Below are 27,676 nucleotides of genomic sequence, written 5' to 3' on the forward strand. Positions count from 1 at the left end.
AAATTCTAAAAAGTATCAATCCACCTAAAAGTGTGAAGCTTCATCGAGCCTTGTAAGCGGCGTTTTAAAAAGGCATATTTTCAAGCTTTTTTTTGAAGATTTATGAAAAATTAACTAAGGACTGTTCATTTTATAAGGAGGACACCTTATTTGTGTGATATCTTTTTTATTTTTCAATAAAATCATTATCGGTTTTTTGCATAAATTTCCATAGCTATTCTACAGTGTAGGAAAAATATAACACTATACAAATTCTTCTTAGTTATGGAACTGAAGCGGTTTTCGTTAAAACTCAATAAAACCCCATTTCTCAAAATTCTACACAACTTTCGACATACATAACTTTAAAATTTTCATGAACTTTTCAATGTGTTGGGATCTAATACTATTCTTCTAAAGGTAGAGTGTAATAGTTGGTCAGTAATAATGCACCAAGCATTATACAGCTTGATATAGTGAGCTGCCTTGATATCAATGAAATTGATAAAAAATACTTATTTAAGTCCAGTGATGCAATAACACTACGGAATCAGTTCAAAATTTGTCCAGTATAGAAGAGAATCGCATTCTAAATGATACCGAAAAAAAAATATGCTTTAAAGTACATTCTTCATCATAAATTTAATACCTAATGATGGCCATAATGAAAAATTGCATACTTTTTGCTCCATAAATGCAAGTTTTTGATTCTAGAAAAGCTTATTATTATTTATTTTCAGCAAGGTCTGACCGTATGTGATTATATACCTTATTTGAAAATAACTACATGTTAATTTTTATTTTCGACATCATTGTTAAGTTGTATGTGCAATAGAGTACACCGTTAATAAGAAGAACCTTCAAAGAACGAAGCGGTTTTATCTCCGGTAACTGCCATGAAGCACAGTAACCAAGCCAACAATGCTATCAAGAAGCGGTTTTCTGCATTTAAAACTGCATTATTAGTACTTTCGACTAGATCCATTGACAACATTCAAAATTTAAAATTTTTATACATTTTTATTTAACAAATAAATTTTATTCTGAAAATCGAGTCAAACTTGTAACTTTAATATCTCAACAACCATTATTCCGATTAGGTTTATATTTTGCCAGAATATGTATCACTCAAACTGCTGCAGCACGGCAAACACTTTTATGCAATTAAAAACGATACACCGATATTTTACAGAAATTTTGTTTTTATCTTTAGTTTTTGGGAATTTAAAAATTTATCTCTCCAAACACTTTGCCACATTTCTATGAAGTTCAATAATTTTAACCCAATTTATTTATGGTTATTATCTGCTAATATAATGTACTGAACAACTAACCAAGGCTGCTCAAATTTGAACTACGCGTTTTCTTTTTATAGCCTTGCAAAGTTGTCCTCTTTATAAAATGAACAGTCCTTAATTGCTCTAGAAACCTAATTTTTGACAGGAACTAGTGACAGCTACGAGGATGACACCATAACATTTTTTATTCGATATTCGCAATGAGATATTTAAGATAATGTTTTGACCTAATCTCGCCCCTCTGACCCATTGTCACCCCCAAAAACGGTACATAAAACGATTAATTTACACGTTACAATTTTGGGTCACGAGGCGTGACCGTTGAAGGACCGTTGAAAAGCCTTTGCAGTTTTTAGCGTTCAGTTCAGCGAACTAGGTTTTGTATCAAGTGTACGTACAATGGTGCGAATTTTGTTGAACGAATAAAATACGGCAAACTTCAGTGGGCTTTTCACGCATTTCAAATGTCAGCAAAAATAATTGTGAAAATAATATCCAGTAGAGAATCAGCTAGAAGTCGGTGATATTGAGGACGACCAAGAACGCGCTGTCGTTTGTTGTAGTAAACTTTAGAGCCCTAAACTGTTGAAACATTGCCCAAACCCACGAATATGGAGTTCTTCTATACCCTAGGTGCCGAAGTAGAGTGACGTTGTAGACATCAAGTAATCAAAATAACGTTTGAAGCCTTGGATCAATTAAAACAACTTTTGAAAATAGCTTTCCATTTATTTCACGTTGTACGTATAACATCAGTAGTGGTGTTAAGTAATCACAGTAATATTAAAGGCATTCGGTGGATAGTCACGGTGAAATGTTTTGACTATTCAAATACATACCTTCTATCCATCAATGAAATCATTGCATACTTCTTTTTCCCTAAGTTCTATAACTTGTCTAAAATCTTAGTGTTGAAGCGCATCAGCTTACCGTACTTTGAACCGTAAGCTCACGTACAGCAAAATGTGCAACGCTACAATGATAAACGTTAGCCCTGCAACGTCTACCCAAATACAACTATTTTCCATGTCGAGCATTTCCAGCACCTTTTTCGCCTTCCGGTAGTAGCAGAACATCTCGCTGCAGTCCAAATCCTTCCTGCCGAAACCGTAAGCCGACATCGATGTTCCCTCGAAGGCAAACCGAAACACCGAAACGTATGTCAGTGGTTTGAAGACATCATGCAGCTCGTCATACTGGATGAAGAACCCACTGAACAGCACGGCCGGGAGCAACGTAATCGGCACAATAAAGGGGCTCACTTCAATCGGAAACAGACTACCCCCGAGAAATCCGTAAACCTGGGCGTACCAACCCATCATCACTGCCATGCCCCAAAACATCAGCATCCGGTCCGGTTCGTTGATCTGCCCGGTCATGTAGTAAGCGATGATGTGAAAGCACGTAACCCCTCCAATCATCATCGGAAAGTCGGCTACAATCTTCGAGAGGAAGTACGTTCCAACCGAGTAGCAATTGGATTTGTACTCCCGAACAAATACGGACATCTCTAGGGGGTCTGAAAGTTAGAAAAAAAAATCATGTCAGCTGGGTTTGTGGAGAGACACAGCTATGCAATCCTCACATGTGAGAACAACGGGCATCGAGTTGGCGAATACGATGAACAGTAGCGCCAGCATGATGAAGGAAATATTTGTGATGACTTTGGCGCCGTCATCTCCAATGTTGTAGTACACGGTACCGACGATCAGCCCGAATAGGATGTGCCCTATGAACCGTAGCACGGTGAGGGTGAAGTTACGTACGGTTCCGAGGAAGGTTCGGCGAGTTAGTATGGCGAACTGGTTCCACTGGGACGTTGGGTACTGTGAGCGGCTTTCACACTCGTCTAGCATGTTCGGCTTGGGCGTTCCGTTGCTGCGATCGTTGAGACCTGCGCGATGAAATAGTGATGACAAACAGTGATTAAGCTGGAATGAGCTATTACGTGACATTGCGAATTTACTCACCGTTTTGAACAGGTGCCGTTTTCATTTGGAACTTCAGCTTTTGTATCTTGTCTGGTTCGGGGCAGTTTTTCGATGCCATCTTTATGACTGAAACACGTGAACAAAATTGAAATGTATGTGGTAGAATGAGCAATAAAATAGATGCTAGAATCTCTAATTATGAAAACAGTGGTAATTGGTGTATGTATTGATCACCTTCCTTAGCTCATTTAAAACTTTGAGCCAGACTTTTTCCAAGCGTTATTATAGAGTTTTTTCTACGTATTTCTGTGGTTTTGGTGCTGCGATTTTTATTTTATCATATCCAGTCAGTCTTCTGAAAATTCAAAAGACAGTATAAGATCTATCGGTATATCCTAGGTCATTAAAACTGTTCTTGAGTTCAGATCCTAAAGTCTACGGGTGTAACAGTAACTTACCTCGTTATACAAAGCTACGATTTGTATTCTATCATGTTAAGCAAGTCTTTTGCAAGTTAAATTGGCAGTACCAGGTCAGTCGGGATAACTTAGGCCGATTCAAACTGTTCTTGAGTTTCGATCCTTAAGTCTACGGGTGTAACAGTAACTTCTGTAACAGTCTCATTCTTCAAAGCTTTGATTTGTGTTCTATCAGGTCCAGTTAGTCTTCTGAAAGTTCAAAAGACAGTATCAGTTCAGTCGGGATATCCTTGATTATCCAAACCGTAATCTATTATACCAGTAAATCTTCTGAATGCTTAATGTACAACACTAGATCAATACGGGTCATTCAAATTATTATAATCTTCAAAATTTAGCATCTACAGTAATTGAAGTTTTGTTTTGGCTATATAGAGTTATGTTGTATAATCTATTATACTTACTGGAGCTCGCAGAATACAATCATATACGGCAAAAGGTTATTGCAACCATAACAAATTGCAAATGCTCCATAGAAAATCAAAAAGCGCTCCATAAAGAATGAACATATGTTCCATGAAAATGTGCAATGTTACCCATAAATAATTGAAAACGTTCCATACATTATAAAAAATGTACCGGTAAAACATCAAATTTTCTCATTAAAAGTGAAATTTTGCACCAATAAATAATACTGAAATGCTCCATAATAAAATACAAATGCTCCATGGAAAAATACAAATGCTCCATAAAAAATTAAAAGTGTACCCATAGAAAATTGAATCTTGCTCCATAGAAAAATTAAATTGCACCATAAAAAATTGAAATTGCACCATAGAAAAAAGACAAATGCTCCATAAGTATTATCAAACTGCACCACATAAAATACAATTTGCTCCATAAAAAAAAATGAAAATTCTCCATAACTTTAAACATTAGCACCACTAAAGCAGTGCAATGTAAAGAAATTCAGCCCTGTCGAATTAAATTATGAGAATATTCTATCTATGGAGGATTTTCAATTTTTCATGGAGCAATTCATATTTTCTATGGTGCAGTTCGATAATACTTATGGAGCATTTGTCTTTTTTCTATGGTGCAATTTCAATTTTTTATGGTGCTATTTAATTTTTCTATGGAGCAATATTCAATTTTCTATGGGTACACTTTTAATTTTTTATGGAGCATTTGCATTTTTCCATGGAGCATTTGTATTTTATTATGGAGCATTTCAGTATTATTTATTGGTGCAAAATTTCACTTTTAATGAGAAAATTTGATGTTTTACCGGTACATTTTTTATAATGTATGGAACGTTTTCAATTATTTATGGGTAACATTGCACATTTTCATGGAACATATGTTCATTCTTTATGGAGCGCTTTTTGATTTTCTATGGAGCGTTTCTATTTGTTTATGGGTGCAATAAATAGGCTGCCATCAGATACTATGATATATGTGCTATATAGCTTCGGAAAATTCATAATCGTACACTGCAGGGCAGTGTGGAGTCTACAGCCGTAATAATATCTGTTTTTGCTGTTTTGAGTTGCACAACATTACCAACCCTAATGAAACTATCTATTTCATTTATTTAGCGTTGATTACAATTATATTAAAACTGAATCAACAATTCTTCTCCACACCACTTGGTTCATGGCTGTAGTCCTTATCCTCGGTCGCGTCCCACATTTGCCTTCAGGTTTATGCTCGAGATGTGACTTCGTCATACCTTCACCTTACCTGGAAGTTCTTGGTTGTAAGGAAGTATAGCAAACCTGAAATATCTCAAAGGAATTTTGGAATGGCTGAGTTTTACAGAAGTTCACGGATCTGGGTGGGTTAGACTAGGTAACGTAACTTTGTGTTTGTATAGCACAAATGTTTCAAACGTACGAAATAATATCTACCAATATTTAAACATATTAGTAAATATAGTTCATTATGTATCATTATTTAGTGTAGCAGGCTAGCATTGCAAGTGAAGATATAGTTGAGTACTCCATGCAAAATTGAATGACTTAAATTATCACAAATATTTCATGGAGCGACCCTTCAGAGTTAAGAGATTCATGGATCCTATTTGGTTGTGTATTGTTACTATCTAAAACGAAATCACCTCATATTACAGAAGCTGTTTTTATAAAACGAAGCTCCATAACATAAGGATGGCCTATAATATCCCAAAAATATATAACAACACTTATTGTTCCTCGAACTACTTTGGTAAATAAAGTTGATGTAACACTACTGGCAAAAGCTATCATCACAAGTGAAGAACTGAAGCTATGGTTTCCGAAGTAGTTTGGTTGATCTGGAATATTTCTAAACTATCTTGGAATGACGCATGAAATGCCAGGGGGATCACAGACTACCCAAGTAACAATTAATGCTGAACAGTGAGAGTATTAGTTGAATATTGGCTGGTTAATGGTGTCAGTGGCTGAACACAACGATAGCTGAATATTGGTCTGGAATAAGGCTTGTTCAACCTCTTTAATCTGCTCTACATGGTTGGCTGAATACCAAGATGAATAGAATATTATTCATCTGTGTGATCAGCTTTAAAACGGACACCAGCATGCATAATTAATCATCTGTTGTTCAACCTTTAATCAAATAATTTTTGACAGCTGACCCAAACAATGTTTTCAGTGAGTGCACATAGCTTCTTCAGCCTTGATATAGGCTTAGTTCAACTTATGTTCATAATATTTCTGATACAACAAATAATGCTCTCATTTTCGAGGATATGTATATAATTGTGTGTGGTGTAGGTGCTAGGGTAAGTGACTATAAATCAGGAGGTACGAGTTCAATTTTCAGTTTTCCCATAGATTAATTTATACATTCCTAAACATCTCTTCTGGAAATAGAATGTCGAAAATGGTAAACAATGCTTACGAAAGTGTTTTTTTTAATTAAAAAAAAAATAAATTTATTGATTACCGATTAAGCGCCATATTAAGCCTTAAATCAGCCTTTCAATGAACTACAAATCAGCTTAATGTTGGATAAAAAATCCATAATAAGATGTTTAGGAGCTGAATAAAGGATTGTAACTCTTGTGCTCAGCATTTGTTCAAATAAAAGTTGCTTTGAAATAGTTGAAAAGAACGTTTGTTTAGCATCAAATTGTTACCTGGGTAGGGGCAAAACACTGTGAAACCCGGAGCAACTCTGAGCAATATTGAATAACTTTTTCTGTTCCAATCCATTCAGAAACGCGGGAAACTGGGCAATACTGCTCGATTTTCCTCTGGCATCAGGCAATACTTTGGCAAAATAAGAGTAATCCAAAGAGATCCAGAGTAATGGTGAGCAACACTTCGAAAACAGATTAACTCTCGTTAAATCTTTCTTGCCCCCAGATCACAGATTACAGTTGGATGTGTGATGATACAGTTTGCTGTGCGAATAACTACTGTTACTGTATTACGAAAATATTTGGAGCACTACAAATACATATTAGAAATATGACATTTATAGTGGAGCACTACAAATGCGTAATAATAAAATAGGACATCACAAATGGACTAACACAACACAAAACACCGATTTTGCCCCGTTACCTCATTGGATAACAATTTCCGATGACAGAATGACGAGGTTTCATCAACGTTGATGGTCCATCAGTCTAATCCTGTAATCGTATTTTATCTGGCATGTTGCCTTTTGTTCGCAAAATTAGTTGCTTTCATAGCTTGAGTTTTGTGTAGGAATTTCTAATCCTAAGGGGGCATACTGAATCTCATTTTAATACGAGACGTCTACATTCTGATGTCCCTGTTAAGGAACGATTCCCATATATTACAGTTCATTTTCGCATGAAATAAGCTGAAAGTAGGCCACATGAGCGAAACTGTTGAAATTTCATTAGGCTTTAAGACACCAGAGCGCTATAAATGTGCATTGAAATTGAGGAGATGCTTACAGATTAAAATGGGACATGTAACAAAAAATAAAACTTTTAATAACTGTTAAGAGTTAAACTTCAGGACAGTTTGGACGACCCGTAATGTTCCAAAGGTTCATAATAATATATAGGAGACTTCAAGTTGGTGCAGTAACCGCGATTGATTATGCAGCGTTACTCAGTATATCAGATATTTATTTATTTATTTGTTTATTTATTTATTATTACTATATGGCTACTGTTACGAGTGCAGATCTGAAGTTTTGAACTCTAAGATAGTTTAGCTGACCTGGAATATCCCTATAGTGTCTCTAAATGACATTTGAGATTTCAAGAGCTTCACGGAACCCAGTAGGTTATGCAATGCTATTATTTATGGTAAAAACACATTAAATTATTCTTGTAGACTTGAAGGATTTCATTATAGGCCAGTTTGGACAACCCTGAATGTCTAAAAGGTTAATAATAATATCAAGTAGACTTCAGATTGGTCCGTTTCTCATGGTAAAATATGCAACGCTACTCAGTATAGCAGATATGGTTGCTGTTACGAATGTAGATTTGAAGTTCTGAACTCCAAGGTAGTTTGGCTGACCTAGAATATAACTATAGTGTCTCTAAATGACATTTGAAATTTCAAGAGCTTGACAGATCCCAGCAGATTATGAAATACTTTTAATTATGGTATATAAAGTTATTCTTGTAGACTTGAAGGACTTCACTATAGGACAGTTTGGACAACCCTGAATGTCCCAAAGGTTTATACTTATACCAAGTAGACTTCAGATTGGTAATTTGAGATTCCAAGAACTTTACGGATCCCAGTAGATTATGTAATGCGATTATTTATGGCAAAAACACATAAAATTATTATTGTAGATTTGAAGGACTTTACTACAGGACAGTTTGGAGCACCTAGTACATCCCAGCATATAAAACACATACCGAAATTCTTAACAAAGGATCAATGAATACATATGAACGTAACCCATATCCAAATTCAGCTTTTAGAACAACTGGTATGTTAATTAGTTTGTTTCTCCAAACTTTATGGTGTTCAGGATGTTCTAGGTTGTCAGTGAAGTCTCAAATACAAATATTCTCATTTTTCCTTAACCCTCCTCTGGCATTAGGGTCATTTTTGACCCAAACCGTTCAATACGTTAGCGAGCTGCTGTCAACGTGATGCAAAAGGAAGGTTAATAAGATTCAATTTGCAACAACTTTGCCGAAGACAGTATTCTGTTTGATTGAATGCGTGAATTTGTACAGCCGTTTCTATGTTGGGGTCATATATGACCCCTCCGGCTTCAAAGGTTTAAGGATATTTTTAAAGAATTTAATTTAGTTTACTTCAACAAAACTTTAAATATTGTTTGAAATATTTCTACAATGCAAAGCAGAAGATTCACGTCCAATTGTCATAGCAGAATTTCCAAACACTCAGGGAAATTCCAAGAATTCTACTCAGTGCCACAAGTGCCAAGAGTGGGGTCACGGTACGAGATCTTTCCTATTTTCATAAGTTTTGGTGACAACTCTCGCGCTTTGGACGACATTTTAAATGTTCGAATCGTGGGATCAATCGTAAGTTCAACTTATGGAATCGCTTTACCGGTAAAAAGTTGTCGAATCACGTTCCCGGCAGATGAATGAAAACATCAATCGTACCCGTAACTTAAGAAGGATTTGTATCATCGCAAATGCCATTATGAAAGGTTGATGAATACTCATCGCTTTGTTTATGTGCTTTAAAAAGTAAATCGTTATTTCATATTTACCAAAATCCGCTCGATTGTAATACTGCGGACATATCAGCCCCACATCAGCATACGTCGCCGGCAGCATATCCAGCGGTCCCTTGTACATGCACTGGCCATCGGCCACCACGTAGATATCATCGAACAGCTCCAACAAATCCGAACTCGGCTGATGAACCACACTAACAACACACCGACCCTGTCGGGCCAAATCCTTCAAATACGATACGATCTGGTAGGATGATTCACTATCCAATCCACTGGTCGGTTCGTCGAAGAACATTATCCTCGGGTTGGACACCAGTTCCTGCCCGATGGACAGTCGCTTCTTCTCACCTCCGGACAGCAGGCGAGCTTGGGTTTTGGCACATTTCTCCAGCCCGAGTAACGCAATGATGTCGTTGACAATCTTGATCTTCTGGAACTTCGATACGCTGGATGGCATCCGAAGATCTGCTGCGTAGAGCAAAGTCTCCGTAACGGTGATCGTTGGTAACAGCGTCACATCCTGTGGATTGTACGCTACCATCTGCCGATATCGTTGGCGATCGACACTTTCGTTATTGACCAGAATAGTACCTCGGACACCTTTCACACTAAAACAGAACAAATTACGGAGTCACAAAGAAACTAGATACTAGGTTTCACAATCGCTCATACTCACTTGAACCCGCTGAGCACGTTCATCAGCGATGATTTGCCGGCACCCGAAGGTCCGATGATGGCCGCCAACCGGCCGGAATGGAACGCACCGGAAACATCCTGGAGAATGCACTTGGATCCCTGTTGAACGGAGTAGTTGAGGTTTTGGAATGCCAGCACCGTGGAGGAGGAGACGTCCATCAGCGGGATGGTCACTTCGGCGGGGCCGTCGTCAGTGCCCATCGTGACGGGATGGTTGGACTCTGTTGAACGGGAAGAGGTTCATAGTTATTGAATAATTATCTTATTACCGTCTAGCTAAGCACCGACCATTAATATCCGAGTTTATTCTTGCACCTCGCCTAAAGTGGTAATGAACTTTGGTTTCACTTACTAATTTATAAATTTGCTTCCATATCATGTAACCACATATTGTGAAAAAAAAAATATTCCATGTCAATGTCTATCTCAGGCGCAACCTCAATTCAATTCCCGGCACACCTTCTACGTGACATTATAGACTAAGTACATAGAATGGTCAAATATAACAATTTGAGCGTAGGTCACATTCTTCGCAATCCAAACCAAATCATGTGTTCAATGTGGGCAGAAAGTTTTTAATTGAGATAGATGTTGCTTTAGAATAACGGACCAAATATTTCATTTTTATTTTCTTCCCTGCAAATCATAGAACGGCATCACTATGCAACGAAGAAATATTTCACTGTGGTTGTGAAATATGTACTCTCGGGCTGTTCGGGCTCGTTGGAAGTTAACCATCAATGTTAACTTCTTTTCCCGATCAGCCTAGATAGCTGTGTAGTGTCGGTAGCGGTTGTCTCAATTGGCTACGGACCGCCTGATCCAGTGGTAAGAGTCCACTAAACAGGTGACCCCTAATTCATGGTGTTATGCGGCTTTATGCTTACCGTGCCAAGGAATTAATGGTTAGGGGGTCTAATAAAAACCTAACCACAAACGGAGCCTGTGGAGAATTAGGGCGTCCTCCACAGTATTACGCCCTTACTGCACTAACCGGAGCAATAGTGCAGTGGACCTTGTGTTTCTCCGAGATAATCAGTTGCCCTTCTTAAGTCTCAAATTTGAGACTAAATAAGGGCAGGATTATTCAAATGTTGTAAATTAGCTTACATTACTACCTTTATGGTTTCGCTTAATGCGTTTTCGCCATTGGCGTTTTTCAATTGACACCGATTTGGTTTGTCGTTGATGTTTCCTTTTTGTGCTGTGATTGTGAAGAGTGTAATCCTGTCTAGTTTGGGTAGTGGCTATGGCTAGGAAACCTCAAATCAATTTTCAGCGTAAGAAGCGTGCGTAGCCCAAGTGGCTCTACTTCGAAAAGTTCATTTTCGTTGGGTAACTTCTGTATAGGTTACCTTGTGAACCCAGTTTGCTTGTTTCATGATAAATGAAGTGTCGTGCCTCGAGCATGCTATATCTTAGAATAACGTTAACAGTATGCCCTCTATGGTTGGCTTTTCGGTCCGGATAAATTATAAGCGGGGTGATACTATTTCATCCATGAAATAGTATCACCCCGCTTATAATTTATCCGGACCGAAAAGCCAACCATAGAGGGATAACTCTGCCAATCCGTCGGTCGTTTCCACAATCAGTTAACAGTATGTTTCAACATTTCCTTATGGATGCCTTCATGCAAGCTCTGGTGTTCAGCATCTTTTTGCTGGTATTTGGCAGTATTGCTACGATGATTACATCATCTAAAGTAGCTCAAACATTAATTTGAGATGCTTCAGTTGGATGGATTACTTAGGTAGTACAGTTCATGGATAACTAAACATAGAATTGCACCTAACCCAAATCATGAGTTGACTGATTGGCATGTGTCAGATGAGGAGTCTCCATTTGACCTTCTTTACACTTTTGAGTGTTCCTTCGCAAAATTTGCGTATTCAGGCGATCCTGCTCAACAAACTAGGGAACCTGTACTAATTGGTTGCGACCACATTTTATGGATAACTCGCTTCCATAGCTACTCCAAGAGAGTTTCATTGTGGTTTTGTACCTACAACGCCCTCATTGTGGTATACCATAACTATTGCTTTGAAAGAAGCTTGTCCTCTGCTGTCTGTGCGGACCGTAAGAGGTATTCCTGAATGGAACTCTGATCTGTTCAAGTTCAAAATATCCTCGGATAAACCATTCTTTTGTATAGTTACGAATCTCTAGTTTCCGCTTGAGAATCATACCTATATAATCGACTTAGTGGGCCCTAAAAAGCTCTGCTTACTTCAAATCTCCAGGTGCAAATGGGGGTTTGTCCTATTTTTCTCCAAAAGGATTTGAGTATTTCAACCATGTTTTGGAATCTTGTAGTTTGCTATTGGGTATTTTCATGGCGTGAAATTACTTTATAGTTTTATCAGTGTTAATGCGACGTTCAAATCGTTCGGACGCGTTCATAACCGCTAGTTTAGTTACGAAATTTAATTTCTGAAATAGTGCTTCTGCAGACTATTTGCACGATACACAGTGTATCTTATAGTGTTTATAATCTCTTATATATTTTTCCCGAAAAGTTGTGCATCAAAAGAAAGACGATTTGCACCTTTTTGGTGTGACCTTGAAATTTTCAATTGGTCTGAGTGGACAATTTGATACACAAACTGGGTGAAGAAGAATAGGGCGCAGTTAAAACGAAGTGCGTGTAAATCGACCTAATCATCGTAGAAGAAATTTGATTTTATTGAAACGTGCTTGTGCTGCGCCGGTTGCCTACTGGCTGGTGCTTTGGTTAACAGTGACGGCCGAAAATTTGGAATCGATTTCAAATCTTAAATAGTTCAACTTGTGATTTACTGTTGGGGTAGGTAGTTGGTGACAACTATCACTGAAGCAGGTATTTGGGAGAAACTGATCAGTGGCTTCGATATAGGTCGTTGAAGGCTAAAAGTGGCCAATGGCCACTTTTTATCACAATGGGGGAACACGACCCCCAGGAAGAACCGTACCTGAGTTTCTGGATCCGACTGATCAATTCGGTGCACTAACCATTCTGTCGATGGCGAAAGTCGGAGACGGAATAATTTCTGACAATCCGTTCATAATCGGGAAATCCATCGAGGACACAGCTGGAGGAGAGATTGAAAAAGCCTACTCGGATGGGGATAAATACGTTCTACATGTCAGGAATGCTGGCCAAGTCAAACGATTGTTGAAGATGAACCGGCTCGTAGATGGAACTGAGGTAACAGTAATCCCGCACCCAACTTTCAATCGTTGTAGATGCGTCATAGTGTGCAAAGATCTCTTGAAACTAGATGAAAAGGACATTGTGGAAGGCCTAAAAAGCCAAAAAGTTATTGAAGTCCACAGGATTTTTCGCACTGTCAACAAAGAGAAAGTTAAAACTGCTACGTTGATCCTGACCTTGTGCTCTACCACCTTTCCAGAGAAAATCAAAGTAGGGGCTTTGAAAGTTCCCACCAAGGCCTATTACCCTAACCCTATGCTATGTTACGTCTGCCTAGCATATGGGCACACTAAAAAGCGTTGCTCAGGTCCTGCTCGGTGTCAAAACTGTTCTGAAGAAGCACAGCATGAGGACTGCCAGAACCCTCCGCATTGCAGAAACTGCTCAGGTAATCATCGACCCACCAATCGCCAATGCAAAGTTTATCAAAAGGAGAACTTGGTAATTAAAACGAAAGTTGACTTCAACCTTCCATATCCAGAAGCCAGAAGAAGGGTTGAGGAACAGGTTGGGAGGACGTACGCTGGAGTAACTGCTCAAGATCGGCTTGTAGTGTCTCAAGTAAATGAAGAAATCAAAACTATCCTCGCGAAAAAAGATGCAGAAATTCTGGCGCTACAACAACAAATGGAGAAAATGAAGTCCTTCATCAAATCCAGGCTGATCAACAATCAGACAGTCCCCGAGGTCAGCACAAATGTCAATCTAAGCAACGATCCAAGCCGTTCTAAAACCCATTCGCTAAAAAGTAATTCCGCAATTGGAAACAACCAGGAAACAGAAAAGAAAACCGTGCAAGGCACCATCGGAAAATGTTCGGATCTAAAGAATAATCACACCAAATCAAGCCCACCGCAAAGAAGTCCTGTTAAACGATCAAACCCAACACCAGATTCTCCCAAGGCCATACCTGCTAAACAAACAGTTGTTGAACTACAAGAATTTGAAATTTCGGATGAAGACACCGCTTCTGTCGAAGCAGTAGTAGTTGATCGTGCATGTGCAGTTGACAACATCATGGAAACAACTGACATCGACCCCCTCGCACTCTAAACAAATAATGAACCAACAGTCCACAAAACACTACAACAACCGCAGAACTCAACCTACAACCATGACGACTACTGCTTCTCGAAAACCATCGATTCGAAAACGGTTTGAGGGAGGGGAATGTGAAGTACCCCCCTCACTTTCTAATAAGAAAGCGTTGTTGGAACGGAAGACGATCCGGGACGTTCTACCCCAACCCGTAGACCGTCAACCTTCCACAACGGCCGTATTAAATACCATCACTAGCAACCACTCAAAAATGCCCAAATGGAAAAGCAACGACCTTGAAACACCTTCAGAATATCTTCCTTTGGTCGCCGTTACCGATGCAGCAGTTTATGATCGACTACGAGGGTTTGTTCCAATTCCTTCGTGCAGCCATCTGAACTCCACTTCTACACCATACGCTGGTACCAACATGGCTCGTAGAGCAAGGCTTCCCACACCGGCCCTGACCGAGGATGTTCCAGATTTATCTGATGAGCCTTCGGCGGCAGCCGGTGTGGTTTGCCCCATTATTGAGGCAAGTATCAATGAATTTCGCATCCACCATAGTTCCTGCTCGCCACTTATTTCACAGCTTTCCGACACCGAATCGCAAAAGCACCACGACACCGGAGGACATCACCGACCATCAACTGTGACATCCACTAAACCCCAAAATCAAGTTACGAACGGAAAAGGGAAATGTCGGCGCAAAATTTCTATTACAAGTGCATTGTTGGAACTTTCGACGAATCAGAGCGCCATATCGCAACCTATTGGCCATGAATCATCCACAGTCACTCAACTGGGAAGTCTACCAAGAGATGCTATCAGCGATTCCGCTGTTTATGATCGACTACGAGGATTCGTGCCAAATTCTTCATGCAGCTATCGAAACTATATTCCCGAAACACATGCTGGAGTGAATATTGCTCGTAGAGCAAGGCTTACCACACCAGCCCTGACCCAGGATGTTCCAGATCTATCTGACGAGCCCTCGGCGGCAGCTGGTGTGGTCTGCCCCGTTTTAGAGGCAAGTATCAATACATTTCGTATCCGGGATAGTTCCTGCTCTCCAATGCTTTCAGAGTCTTCCAGTACTACATCGGAACCTAGTCACCCAGCCCAGAGACAACTTTTACTGCTACAATGGAACGCCAGGGGCGTTTGGAAACGGCATAATGAGCTATCGCAATTAGTTCATCAAAACCCACCAGCAGTTATCAGTCTTCAAGAGATGTTTACCAAAAGGACCGATCACCTACTGAAGAACAAGTACGACTGGCGTATTGTTAACCGGAACAAACAAAATGGCAGCGGAATAACTGGATTAGGAATACTAAAAGAGATCCCTCATAGTTTTTTCAACGTCAACTCGAATCTCCTAGTGTGCATTTCCAAAATTTCTTGGCCAGTGAAGGTGTCTGTTGTATCCATCTACGTCCCATGTCACTCCGACGACAATCAGCTAATCGAAGACTTGAATCAACTTCTCGAAGACATAGAACCACCTTTCCTCTTCAGCGGTGACTTCAACGCTGCTCATGAGGCTTGGGGAGCTCCTAAGTCTACCAGGAGAGGGCGGCTACTTTTGGAGTGGGCGGTGGACAACAATCTATTCGTAATGAACACTGGAGCTCCAACGCATCTAAGCGATGTTCACGGCACATTTTCGTCTATCGATCTTACTATCGCCTCCAACTGTCTCGTCCCCAAGCTATTTTGGGACGTTCACGAAGACTTCATGGGAAGCGATCATGCACCGATAATCGTTTCTACCAGCGACCTTATTGATAATCGTTCTATTCCGAAAAGATGGCTTTATAAAAACGCTGATTGGGCTGCATACGAGAGATTGATTGATATAAAATTCTCAACTATGGCAAACCCGACGGTCGAACTAATTACCGACTCCATACTGGAGGCTTCGTTAGACGCTATACCAAAAACATCGGGTAATGTAGGCAAAGTTTCGCAAATATGGTGGACGAGCTCGGTAAGCAAAGCAGTCAAGATGCGAAGGAAAAAACTACGAGCTCTGCGCAAGCTCGGCGACGACGATCCAAAGAAATTAGAAGCTCTAAAGCAATTCCAAAAAGCAAGATCAGAATCCAGAAAAATCATCGAAGATGCCAAAACCAAATCCTGGGACCTGTTCTGTGAATCTTTCACACCTACTACTAGCTCATCCGAAATTTGGCATAATTTCAACAAACTCATTGGCAAACGAAATAAGATATTGAACGGACTTTGTGTTAACGGGAAATTTACAACGGAAACTCGCGAAATTGCCAACGCATTTGCAGAAACCTTCGAACAAGCATCAACTGAAACAGATAATCTCTCTAATTTTCAATGGGAGTTCACTGAAAAGGGTATTACTCCGAATCCAGAGCTGGACAAGGAATTTACACTGCAAGAACTCTTCAATGCGATCGATAAATCTAGAGGACATTCTGTCGGTGTAGATGACATTGGGTATCCAATGGTGAAGCGTTTACCAGTCAACTGTAAAATCAAACTGCTCGAATTCTACAATCAACTATGGAGTTCAGGAACTTTTCCTAGATCCTGGAGAACGGGAGTGGTTGTGCCCATTCCAAAGGCTGGAGAAAAGCACAACTCAACTGAAGGTTTCCGGCCAATCACACTCTTGAGCTGTCTGGGCAAAATTTACGAGCGAATGATTAATCATCGGTTAGTAAGTCATTTGGAGAAGAACAAGATTCTCCATCCGAATCAATATGCGTTTCGTGCAGGGAAAGGGACATCCGTCTACTTTTCCGACCTGCGGGAAATTTTGGAACACGCAAAGGTGAATGGTCTACATTGTGACCTCGGTATTCTGGACCTGACGAAAGCATTCGATCAAGCAAGTAGGCCATATATTCTCAACCAGCTGTGCAAAACCGACCCCGGGCAACGAATGGTTAGCTGTATAAAAGAATTCCTTGGCGATCGCACCTTCGAAGTTCGTGTTGGTGGACAGCGATCCGACTCAAAATTTCAACAAAAGGGAGTCCCGCAAGGGTCGGTTCTATCCCCGACCCTGTTTATCTTAGCAATGAATTCTATCTTCTCGTGCGTACCAAAAAACATTAAAATTATGCTTTATGCTGATGACATTGTAGTGGTTGCCACTGGAAAGTCAGCCAAACCGACCAGACAATGGCTCATTAAAGGGATCAAAGCAGTTGAAGCATGGGCAACAACAAGAGGATTTCATCTCTCCAGCAAAAAATCATCAATTCTTCATGTATGTCAACGCAAGCATCGTCATATACGAGCGTGGAACGTGGAACCCACGATACAAGGCGGAATAATTCAGACAGTACGGTATGCGAAAATTCTTGGAGTCACGATAGACCAGCGACGTAGCTTCTGTCGGCATATAAGGGAATTAAAAGAAAGTCTTCAGAACAGAATAAACTTCCTTAAGGCAATTTCTCGTAAAGCTTCCAGAAGTGTTCTGTTACGAATAGGAGAAGCTATATGTGTCTCCAAGATGCTTTATGGGATCGAAATAGTTGGCTTGGCAAACACGAACAAATTAGAAAGCATCTATAACAAAATTGTTCGGATAGCATCTGGAGTATACCCCACGACGCCTACAGACTCTGTTTTGGTCGAAGCCGGATGTCTAACATTCGGCCATAAAGTAGCATTGACATTAAGTTCAAGAGCTGCCGGAATTATCGAGAAGAGCCACAAGTCACGGGTCTCTGTTCTACAGGAAGCAACCGACGGGATTCGATTACTAACAGGAGTTAGTATTCCTCAGATTTGTAAACTCTATAGAAACCACGACAGAATGTGGCTCGAGAGAAAACCATCCATCGACTGGTCTGTTAAGCGGAAATACAAAGTTGGAGATGCGCCTGTCATAGCCAAACAACTTTTTACTGGATTAGTTCGTACCAAGTATGCAAACCACACCCATATCTATGTTGACGGATCAGTTGGTGGAAACCAAACTGGATTCGCCGTAGTTGGTGAAAATATTTCATTTGAAAGACAACTTCCTCCTGAATGCAGCATCTTTACGGCCGAGGCGGCCGCATTGGCGAAAGCGGTTCTAATAGCACCCAGAAACAAACCTACTATAATTGTTAGCGATTCTGCTAGTTGTTTAGAAGCTGTACAGAAGGGAACGTTGAAGCATCCTTTTATTCAGGAAATCGACAAAAATCTGGGAAGCAAGAAAATAACATTCATCTGGGTTCCAGGTCACGTCAGCATACCTGGAAACGAAGCCGCCGACGTTGCTGCTAAAAGAGGACGAACAAAACGACTTCTAAAAGAAGGGACGCCGAAAGAAGATATAATGAAATGGCTTAAAAAGCTAGTTCATCTGAAATTTGATAATGATTGGAATAGACAAAGCGAAGAGAATCAGCTTAGGAGAATTAAAACAAATACCATCAGATGGTCCGATAGGCTCAATCGAATGGAGCAAAAGTGTCTCACTAGATGTCGCACAGGGCACAGTAGGCTTACAAAAGAACATGTTCTCAACAAGAAACCAATCCCAATTTGTAGCTTTTGTCAAAAAGAAATTAGCATTGAACATATTTTGGTTGAGTGCTCGCAATTGAAAACAATAAGAGATAAAGTAGGATTAGATAAATCAATTAAAAATGTTTTGAAAAACGATAAAATTTCGGAAGGCAAACTGTTAGCATTTTTAAGAAGGGCGAAACTATTTGAACTTATATAATTGTTTTTCACTATTTCAAGAGGCGAATGAATTAAAAATTTAAAGCCTCTATAATAAACGCAAAAAAAAAAAAAAAAAAAAAAATAGTTTTATCCCGAAAGGGTGCGTGCGTTGTATAAAGAAGGAATGAGTTCCAGATTCATCTGGTTACCTCGTTCTTTCTGAAAAGCTTGAAACGCATTGTCGATTATCACATCTGTGATGTTCGTCTGGCTGACATGCCTTTTCATGTGAACTCACATGCTTCCAAATTTGGGATGTCTACAGTGACTCTTTTACACAAAGTTGTATACGTTTTCAAGAAAGTACTTGCTCAAACGTAGTTTTTGCGTGGGTGATTTCTTGAATATTGAGGATGCTTTCGATGACGTGCCTTTCAATGTCATATTGATAGTGGCATGACGTCACAAGCTACCTCCAACGAGCTCTAGGCTCTCTTTACGCTTATGCGTTTTACAATGTCCTTTTCAGGGCACTGGTTAAACCCGTTGTGGTATGGGCTACGAGCTCTCATTGCGCTTATGCGTTCATCCCCTCTTCTGGGGCACCCCTTCCTATTTCATCACCTTTCCCTTTCCTAATCCTATTCCATCCCTTGTCCCATTCCCTCAGGTGAATGATGAAATAGGCTTATATGTATGGCGATGGCACAAATGTCCCAAATGGAGGATAACGTGCCTCTGGAGCCGGCCTTCTGATACCTGATACGTGATGCAACGAAGAAATATTTCACTGTGGTTGTGAAATATGTACGAAGCAGAAAATCAACGCACATATTTACTTGCATCTTCCCTAGGCGAAAACAACTGTAAACAATCATTTTCCGATTCCGATGGACAAAAGCGATTGATTTGATTAATTGAACAGCTTTTGCTGCATTACGCAGCAGTGAAATCCAACTTTGAAATGCCACAGAGCTTTTTGGGGGATGTGAATTGAAGGTTGGTTCAACAAGTTAATCTGTCGATATGAAAATTGGACGGTGATGAAGAACAATTCGGCTAGCTGCTACTTTGGTGCGGTTGCCTTCGTCGTACGCAAAACGTGAAATTTTGGGTAATTTTTCGATTTCAATGCTTTTGGGGTTGGTTATTGATGGTCTACATGTTTTTGCTTCCATATGATGAGGTATTGGCAAAGGTAACTTGAAAAAATTATTTTCCGTCTAATATGACGGAAATTAACGCTTATGGCGAAGTAGATTTATATCTTAAATCAACCTTTCCGTTACCAACAGCCACCCTCCCCCTCTAAGGAGAGTGTTAAAAAACACTCTTTTTGCTATTACTTTTTTGTTTTTCAATATTTTTCAACCAACAGGAACAGGAGTCGGGGTTTTCTAGAGATTTTTGTAGTAATCTCCTATGATTTCTCTAGGAATTCTAACTATGCTATCTTCAGGAATCGTTTTAAGAATTCCTATAGAAATTTTATTTTGGATTTCTTTAGCTTCAATTCCCGGAGGAAGGCCACGAGGAGTTCCATGAGGAGTTTCAAAAAATCCCTGAAAAAATACACCAGAAATCCTTTGCCGAAAGATTGCCTTGAATAATCCCTGCATGAGTTTTTGAAGGAATCCCAGGAGAAATCCTTAGAAGAATCCCTATAAGAATTCCAAGAGGTATTACAGTAAAAATTTCTCGATTAGTCCTAGGATTAACCCTCTTTGTGCATCAGGGCCACTATGACCCCTAAACGTGCACTCCGACAGCGGTATGAGCGTCAGCTAATGTACGAAGAAGGTTAATTTCTGGAAGAATCACAGCAGGGATTGCTTGAGAAGTCCAGCTGGAATTCATGGAGGAAGGCTAAGATGAGGTCCTCGTGGAATTCTATGAGAAATGAAATCCTTGGATAAAATGTCTTGGATGAAAACTCCTGGAGGAATCACAGGAGAGAGTTTATGAAATAATCTTAGGAACAAAATTTTGAGGGACTCTGAGAAGCATTCATTGTAGAAAGTTCTGTACAGGAATCTCTAGATAAAACCGATCAGAAACCCTTGAAAAATACCTGGCGCAATATCTGGAAAAGCCCAGCAAAAACTGGAAGAAGTACTCTGGAGGAACTCAAAGAGAAAACCCTGAAATAATTGTGGGAGGAATTTCTGACGGAATCGGAGGAAGATTTTCCGGTAAAACTTCAGCAAGAATGCCGGGATAAAGAATTCCTGGAGGTACCATAGTTAAAATTTCTGGAGAAAGAGTTGCTGGAAGGAGGAATCTTTGGAAAATGGTCAAGATGTGTGTTTTCAGGAACTCCGTGAGGAATTTCTTCAGGAACCTTTAGATAAAATCTCTGGAAGAACAGCCGAAGGATTTTTTGCAACAATGCCAGGACGATCGCCCGGAAAGTCCCAGCAAAAAAGCCAGGAGAAAGCTCTAGAAGAATCCCTAGCAGAATTCAGGAATTCTTCCCCGCAGTTAGATTTTCTGGAGAATTCCTAGCTAGAATTGATGGAAGTGTTGGGAATCTCAGCACAGTGGCCCAGAGCTACCGACCACAACGACCAACCGGACAATAAAGACCGGTCCAGAAAGTATGGACGCATAAAGAAAATACTTGCATTTCAAAATTATTGATGACAAGTTCTTTTTAAAAGCTACATCCTGTTGGTCAACCTATTTTCTCAACATTTGTAAAGCAGTTTTTGCTTTTCCTACAGTTTGTTTCAAAATACATGAGCTTTCAGCGCAACATCATCGAAAAAATGTGCACAAACGATGAACAGGGCTTGAAAGATCACTAAGGAAATGAGCAAAATATGGTGGGAGTAAGTGAGAAAACCGTGCAGGTAGCAATCAGAAAACACGGTGGGGATAACACGTTTAAGCATAGGCAAAAATTGGGTAAAAAATAAAGGTCCTGCTAACCACCGTTTGGAAAAACAAATGATTTGAGCACAAGAAAAAACCTTCTAAGTTACACAGAGCAGAACATGACCAAAAAAGTTACCATTTCGAATTCCGATGTACATCGTGGCAAAGAACGTTTGAATTTTCGATCCTATAGTAAGCAGAAACAGCCAAAAAGAAATCCGAAACAAGAACCATCGATCAGGCCCAGTCAACTGAAGACTAGGTGCGTCCATACTTTCTGGGGCAGTCTTTAGTCAAAGTCATACATCAACAATTATGATTCGTTAAATACTTCTGTTACAAACACATACAAACAAATAAACAATCATCAACACCTGTCATCATTAAATTCATCATTGACCAAGGGGCTGACACCACTCTCCGCCAACAAAAAGAACCGCAGGAAAAACTTCTTGAGTAATCCTAGTTGAAATTTCTGGAGGAAGGCTACGAGGAGCTCCTGTAGGAATCCCACGAGAAATTACTGGAAGAATACCTGGATACAATATGTGAAGGAATTCCTGGAGGAATCATCGAAGGAACTTCTGGAAGTATATAATAGGAATCACATGAGAATAATAGAGAAATCCCTAGATTAAACTCATGAATGTAATTTAGTATAAATAGTATATGGAGGAGTCCTATTAGGAATGGAAGAATCACAGTTGCAATTGCTTGAGGTTTCCTAGCTGAAGTTTCTGGATTTAATCTCTGAAGATGTTCCTGGAGAAATCACCCAAGACGATTGTCTTGAACGATCCCAAGGAATTTCTGAAGGATTTCGTAAAATACTAGGTATCATAGAAAGTATTTCTAGAGAAATCCTAGTAGGAATTACTGGAGGAACCTCAACAGAAACCCCGGCAGGAATGCCGAAGGAACCTTAAGATTAGTGCCTTCAATAAATAGCTGGAGGAATACCTACACTCTACAGTTCTTCTCCAGCTATTCTGGAGGAATCTATGGAGGAGTCCCTGATGGAATAGCAGGAGACATTTCTAGATGAATCTCAGAAAGATTTCCCGAAAGTATTGCTGCAAGTATACCATGAAAAATCCCAAGAGGAATCCCACGAAGTATTCCTGGAAGTACCCTAGTTAGAATTACTTGAGAGGTCCTAATGAGCAATTTCTGGAAGAACTCTTGGATGCTATTTCAGGAGTAAGTCTTGGATAAATCCATGAAGAGAAAGGTGTGTTGGTAACGGAAGGGTTAAAACTCCCAAATCAGACCCGTGCACTGAAGAACCCGGGTAGAGGTGAATGGCAAACCAAAAACAAAAGAATAACAAATTTTATTGTCATAACTTATTTTGTCATTCATGAGTTCTTCATGAAGAGCTTAAAACAACATGTGAATAGCATAATATGATATCATATCAAAATATGCCATTCGCTTGTCATTTTAAAATTTGGAAGAATAATTACTGAATGTCGTATTTTGCTATCATAACAAATTTTGCAATTGGTGAGATATTGTTGACCTTTTGCGAGTTTGATGAACTCGCAGTTTTGGCACTTATCAAGAACAACATAATGACTAAATTTGAATTTTGGTTATTCTAATGGTAAATTTTGATATTTGTTTGCAATTACTTTCCATCCAAAAAACATAAGTATTCATTTTGTTATTGGAATAAACAACTTAATATATCCTTCTTTTGGATGACAAGGGAATAACTAATTTTGATATTGTTCTATTTTCAATAAGTCAATAATGGTATATTTTGCAATTCTCAATCTAATTTTTTTTGTTCTTGGTTTGCCATTGTAATGTCAAAATTTGACATTCTTTAGTTATTTTATTCTTTTATTTTTTAGTTATTTTATCGAACAATGTCAGTTATTATTTTTGCCCTTTTGTCACTTATTTCAAACAAACCAATGACAAATTTTACCATTCAGTAATTCTTTTTGAATGGTAAAACTTGCAATTGTTTTGTAATTCTTTTCTGCCCGGGAAGCGGCAAGCGAAGGTATTTGTGTAGTATCGAGAAAAAAGCGGTGGCGCTTAATATAAGGCATCTCGATAATGGGAAGGGTTTAACCTATAGACCTTACCTTACCTTGGGCACGCGCTTCACATGGATTCTGCAGTACTCATGGTACAAGCTAGAATCGAAAAGCAAGAGATGGTGAAAATCTTGATTAAAGTCTTGGTCTGAACTTCACCGAGACATTCAAATGACTATAACTGACGGACATGGACCAACTGGACCTAGAAATGGTAGAGAAAGCTGCATACAGTCCGCCAGACAATCCAGAGTACAGGACCGTACTTTAGAAATGGATGAGGAACTTTGTGTAGACATCGTAGCGTTCGGAATTTTCATTCATTCTCACGAAAATCTAATTCTCTATAACGTCGATTTTCAGCGCAATTCGGCAGACAATTAAACGTTCCATAATAAATACACAATTTCCCATAAATAATTCGAAAAGTCCCAGTGAAGAAACAGGGGTGCAAGCAGTAATAAACAACAAAAGTTCCATAAACAAGTTAAAAAATGCATAAATAAATCAAAAGTTTCCATAAATAATTGATTTTTGAGCAATTAAAAACGTCAAAAATGCAATGAATAATTCAACTGTTGCAATAAAAAAAGCCAATTTTCCCACCAAAAAACTTCGAATTTTCCATAAATAAATTCAATTTTTCCATAATAAATTAGAAAATTCACAATAAAAAAATATCGAAAAAGCAATAAAAAATTCAAAAAATGCAATAAAAAATGAAGAAATTTCCCATGAAAAACATATGCAGGAAAGTATGAGACAGTGAAATGCTGAATCGCACTTATATGACTGAAACGACTGAAAAGCTTGCGTAACTATGATTGCAATTTATCGAGCAATTGCTTGCTGTCCGAACTCGCTATCGCTCGTCGGACCTAAAAAAGGGATAACATCTATGTTTGCATTATACCGGGCAAATTCTTGGATCTGTGGTTTGCCTAGAACCGAAACGATGCTGTTGCGGTGCATCGGATATCGGAAACTTCGGCGGCCTTCTGCCGCCTCAGTTCCTCAATCCTCTATGCGGCTTCGCCGCATGGTCTACATATTTTTTGCCTCAAAATGCATTTACGTTTATTGCTCGTTTTTTGACTTTTATTGATAATTTATTTTTATGTTTATTGCACTTTTTGAATTATTTATTGCTTTTTCGATATTTTTTTATTGTGAATTTTCTAATTTATTATGGAAAAATTGAATTTATTTATGGAAAATTCGAAGTTTTTTGGTGGGAAAATTGGCTTTTTTTATTGCAACAGTTGAATTATTCATTGCATTTTTGACGTTTTTAATTGCTCAAAAATTAATTATTTATGGAAACTTTTGATTTATTTATGCATTTTTTAATTTGTTTATGGAACTTTTGTTATTTATTACTGCTTGCACCCCTGTTTCTTCACTGGGACTTTCGTAATTATTTATTAAGAATGATCACTTTCTTATGAGTCGTTTATATTTTAGCCGCGCAATTCTGGCTTCCAAAATCTGCCGTACTAGAGGAGAGCGAAAATCTATTTTTAGCTGTGAGAATGTCGTTTTCTATTCTTCGTTCAAACGTCTTTCCTTGACACCAATTCTTTTATGCAACGTTCTAGGCTTGAATCCCGTCGCTGACACATTTTTTGTTATTCTGATTTGAAATCATTTTCTTGAGATTGCTGTTCAAGTAACTCAATAAAACTAAAAATAGAAATCTTCTTGGATACTCCAGACAGCTCCTGTCGTAGTCCTCGTCACCAGATCGCTTGGTGTGCTGCTGCCGATATGGCTACGTAAATATTGGGCTTCCGTTGTGGACATGGCTACTGTAGACTGTCGTCTACAGCTCCACGAAATCGGTCCGCCTGATTTCATGAAAACGTATAAAGTGATGGAACGTCGCGTCTTTAACATCGTCGCCCCAGTTCACATCACTGAATTCAACGAAATGCTCATCTGCTTGCTTGCGGTCACCAGTGAGCCCAAGTACACGAATTCTTCAACCAAATTCTTGAATCTGACTCCATGTTCAGCGTTATTATTACTGCTGTGTTAGAAACATTATATTTGAATGATGTGTTGGCGACGGGATCGAGCTGCCCGGCACTCACTAATTTTCCGAAATTCACTAGCCAACTCGTCCAGGCTCATTTAAGGTCCTGGATGTTGCAGGTACCGAGTTTTCAGTTATAGATATTATTTTGTTGCCAGGCCAGTTTCTTTAATCTTCATTTTTGACCTTAGGCATTGGTGGGGCTCCCAGGATGCCAGGACAGTCCATTTATATTTCTAAAACTTTCACAAAAATATGCATTCTGATAACTTTCAGGTTCATTCGCACGCTTGAAACCAAATGATAAATATTTTTCACTTTATATCATTGTGTAGCCTTGAGTTGTTCTATGTCTGGAACATACTAATTAAAAGCACTGTGCACGAATCATCAGCAATTCTAAATTATACTCATCCAACGCTCAGTCCATTAAACATTCGGTCATGTAAATACTATAATCTATTGAGCCGTCACTTTTCAACGTGTTAACTTCTGGTGAAATTAACTCATTCAACAAACCTTATTGCTTCTGCCGTAGGTAAGTTCACTTCACACAATGTATCACAAAATTCATGTACGGTATTATTCATCAACAATATCAATCAAAACAGTGCCTCTGTGCTGGCCTTTATCACAGAACTAACTTCTGAGGCATCTACACCATATAAAACTGTATTCAATCTGAAACGAGTTTGCGAAGTAGATCCCGGGCGTGGGAACGTCCATAACGTGTAATTTCGCCTTTGAACTCTATCTTGTAAGTACCACTTAAGGCCTGTTGCTGGCGTTCCCAGGTTTTATTTCACAGAGAGTATCGTCACGTAGAAGATGATGGGGGACGATTTCAGCGTGATAGCGACATCCGCCCAGTTCACATCTAATAATCGATCAATTATTTACATTCAACTCCTTTGTGTAACGGTGGCGGTATGGCAGTGGCGGCGGCGTCTTCGCACCGGCAATACCATTTCACTCATATGCAGTACCGACTGAATTCCGCAAACACAACTGCACAGCTTAGGAATTACACTGTGCTCTGTTTGCAGAAAAACTATCATTCATTCCATTGCACACGGTGTTTCTTCTATTGCATAAGTATAAAGCCCCAACACATGAAGGATGAGTTCATATTGCTGGCGCATGCGTCCGTTGACCATTGAATCAACCACTTTCACTTGAAAAGTACTAGTGTCATTTGCCATTGCATTTGGCACTATACTGCACACCATTTAAGGTGAAACGGGACGCCGTGTTATTTTTCCTATCTTGCCTCTCTTTCTAACAATTTGCCTCGCGATTTTGAAGATGGTAATCTCGAGTTCTATCGCACTGAAGATGTTGAAAACCAATCAGCATATGCACTGCAAGTGAGCATACACAATGATAGGTTTTTGTTGCAAAATATGAAGTAGAATCTGAGATTACCATCTTAGTAGCCACAGAGCAATGGCGAATATTTCCTCGACCGTCCCGTCCGCCCTTAAATCACTTTAAATTGATTTTGTTCCATCCCAATGCATTCGCACAAAGCACCGTCCCGTACCGAGCAGCAATATCACGTTTCCATATTCCCGATCTGGACAATTCTATATCTAAAATGCAAACTCATCTTTACCGGATTTTATACGAGTCGCTTCTTCGCGTTGCTTCCACGATGCAATTATAGGTAGAAGAGAGCACCACCGACGGCGAACGACCGCGCCAGATCGCGGCTCGAAGAAAACTAAAATTTGCAATGGCACTCAGTTCTGTTCGTGGTGGTTGTTTGAATAGTAGTTCGCAAAGTGGATAGGGCTGCCAGCTCGGGTGACAGTGCACAACCGGTGCAGTGATTTATTG

General features: G+C 39.4%; 1 protein-coding gene across 3 annotated transcripts; it reads right to left on the reverse strand.

Annotated features, from left to right (window-relative positions):
- Positions 1 to 1,985: 1,985 nt before the first annotated feature.
- Positions 1,986 to 27,574, reverse strand: LOC109429973 (ATP-binding cassette sub-family G member 1-like). Of its 3 annotated transcripts, none has more exons than XM_029864051.2 (6): positions 27,453 to 27,574; positions 9,968 to 10,208; positions 9,325 to 9,899; positions 3,248 to 3,334; positions 2,863 to 3,171; positions 1,986 to 2,796 (listed from the first exon to the last, which is right to left on the reverse strand). In XM_029864051.2, exons 2-6 carry the CDS (start codon positions 10,186 to 10,188, stop codon positions 2,204 to 2,206), a joined length of 1,785 nt encoding a protein of 594 aa, XP_029719911.2. In that variant the 5' UTR covers positions 10,189 to 10,208; positions 27,453 to 27,574; the 3' UTR covers positions 1,986 to 2,203. The 3 variants fall into 3 exon arrangements, with proteins under 3 accessions (XP_029719911.2, XP_029719912.2, XP_062705219.1); XM_029864052.2 differs by lacking the exon at positions 27,453 to 27,574 and adding an exon at positions 26,357 to 27,301; XM_062849235.1 differs by lacking the exon at positions 27,453 to 27,574 and adding an exon at positions 10,276 to 10,425.
- Between the last annotated feature and the right edge of the window lie 102 nt (positions 27,575 to 27,676).

Source organism: Aedes albopictus, chromosome 2 (assembly GCF_035046485.1).
Source record: "Aedes albopictus strain Foshan chromosome 2, AalbF5, whole genome shotgun sequence".
Taxonomy (NCBI): domain Eukaryota; kingdom Metazoa; phylum Arthropoda; class Insecta; order Diptera; family Culicidae; genus Aedes; species Aedes albopictus.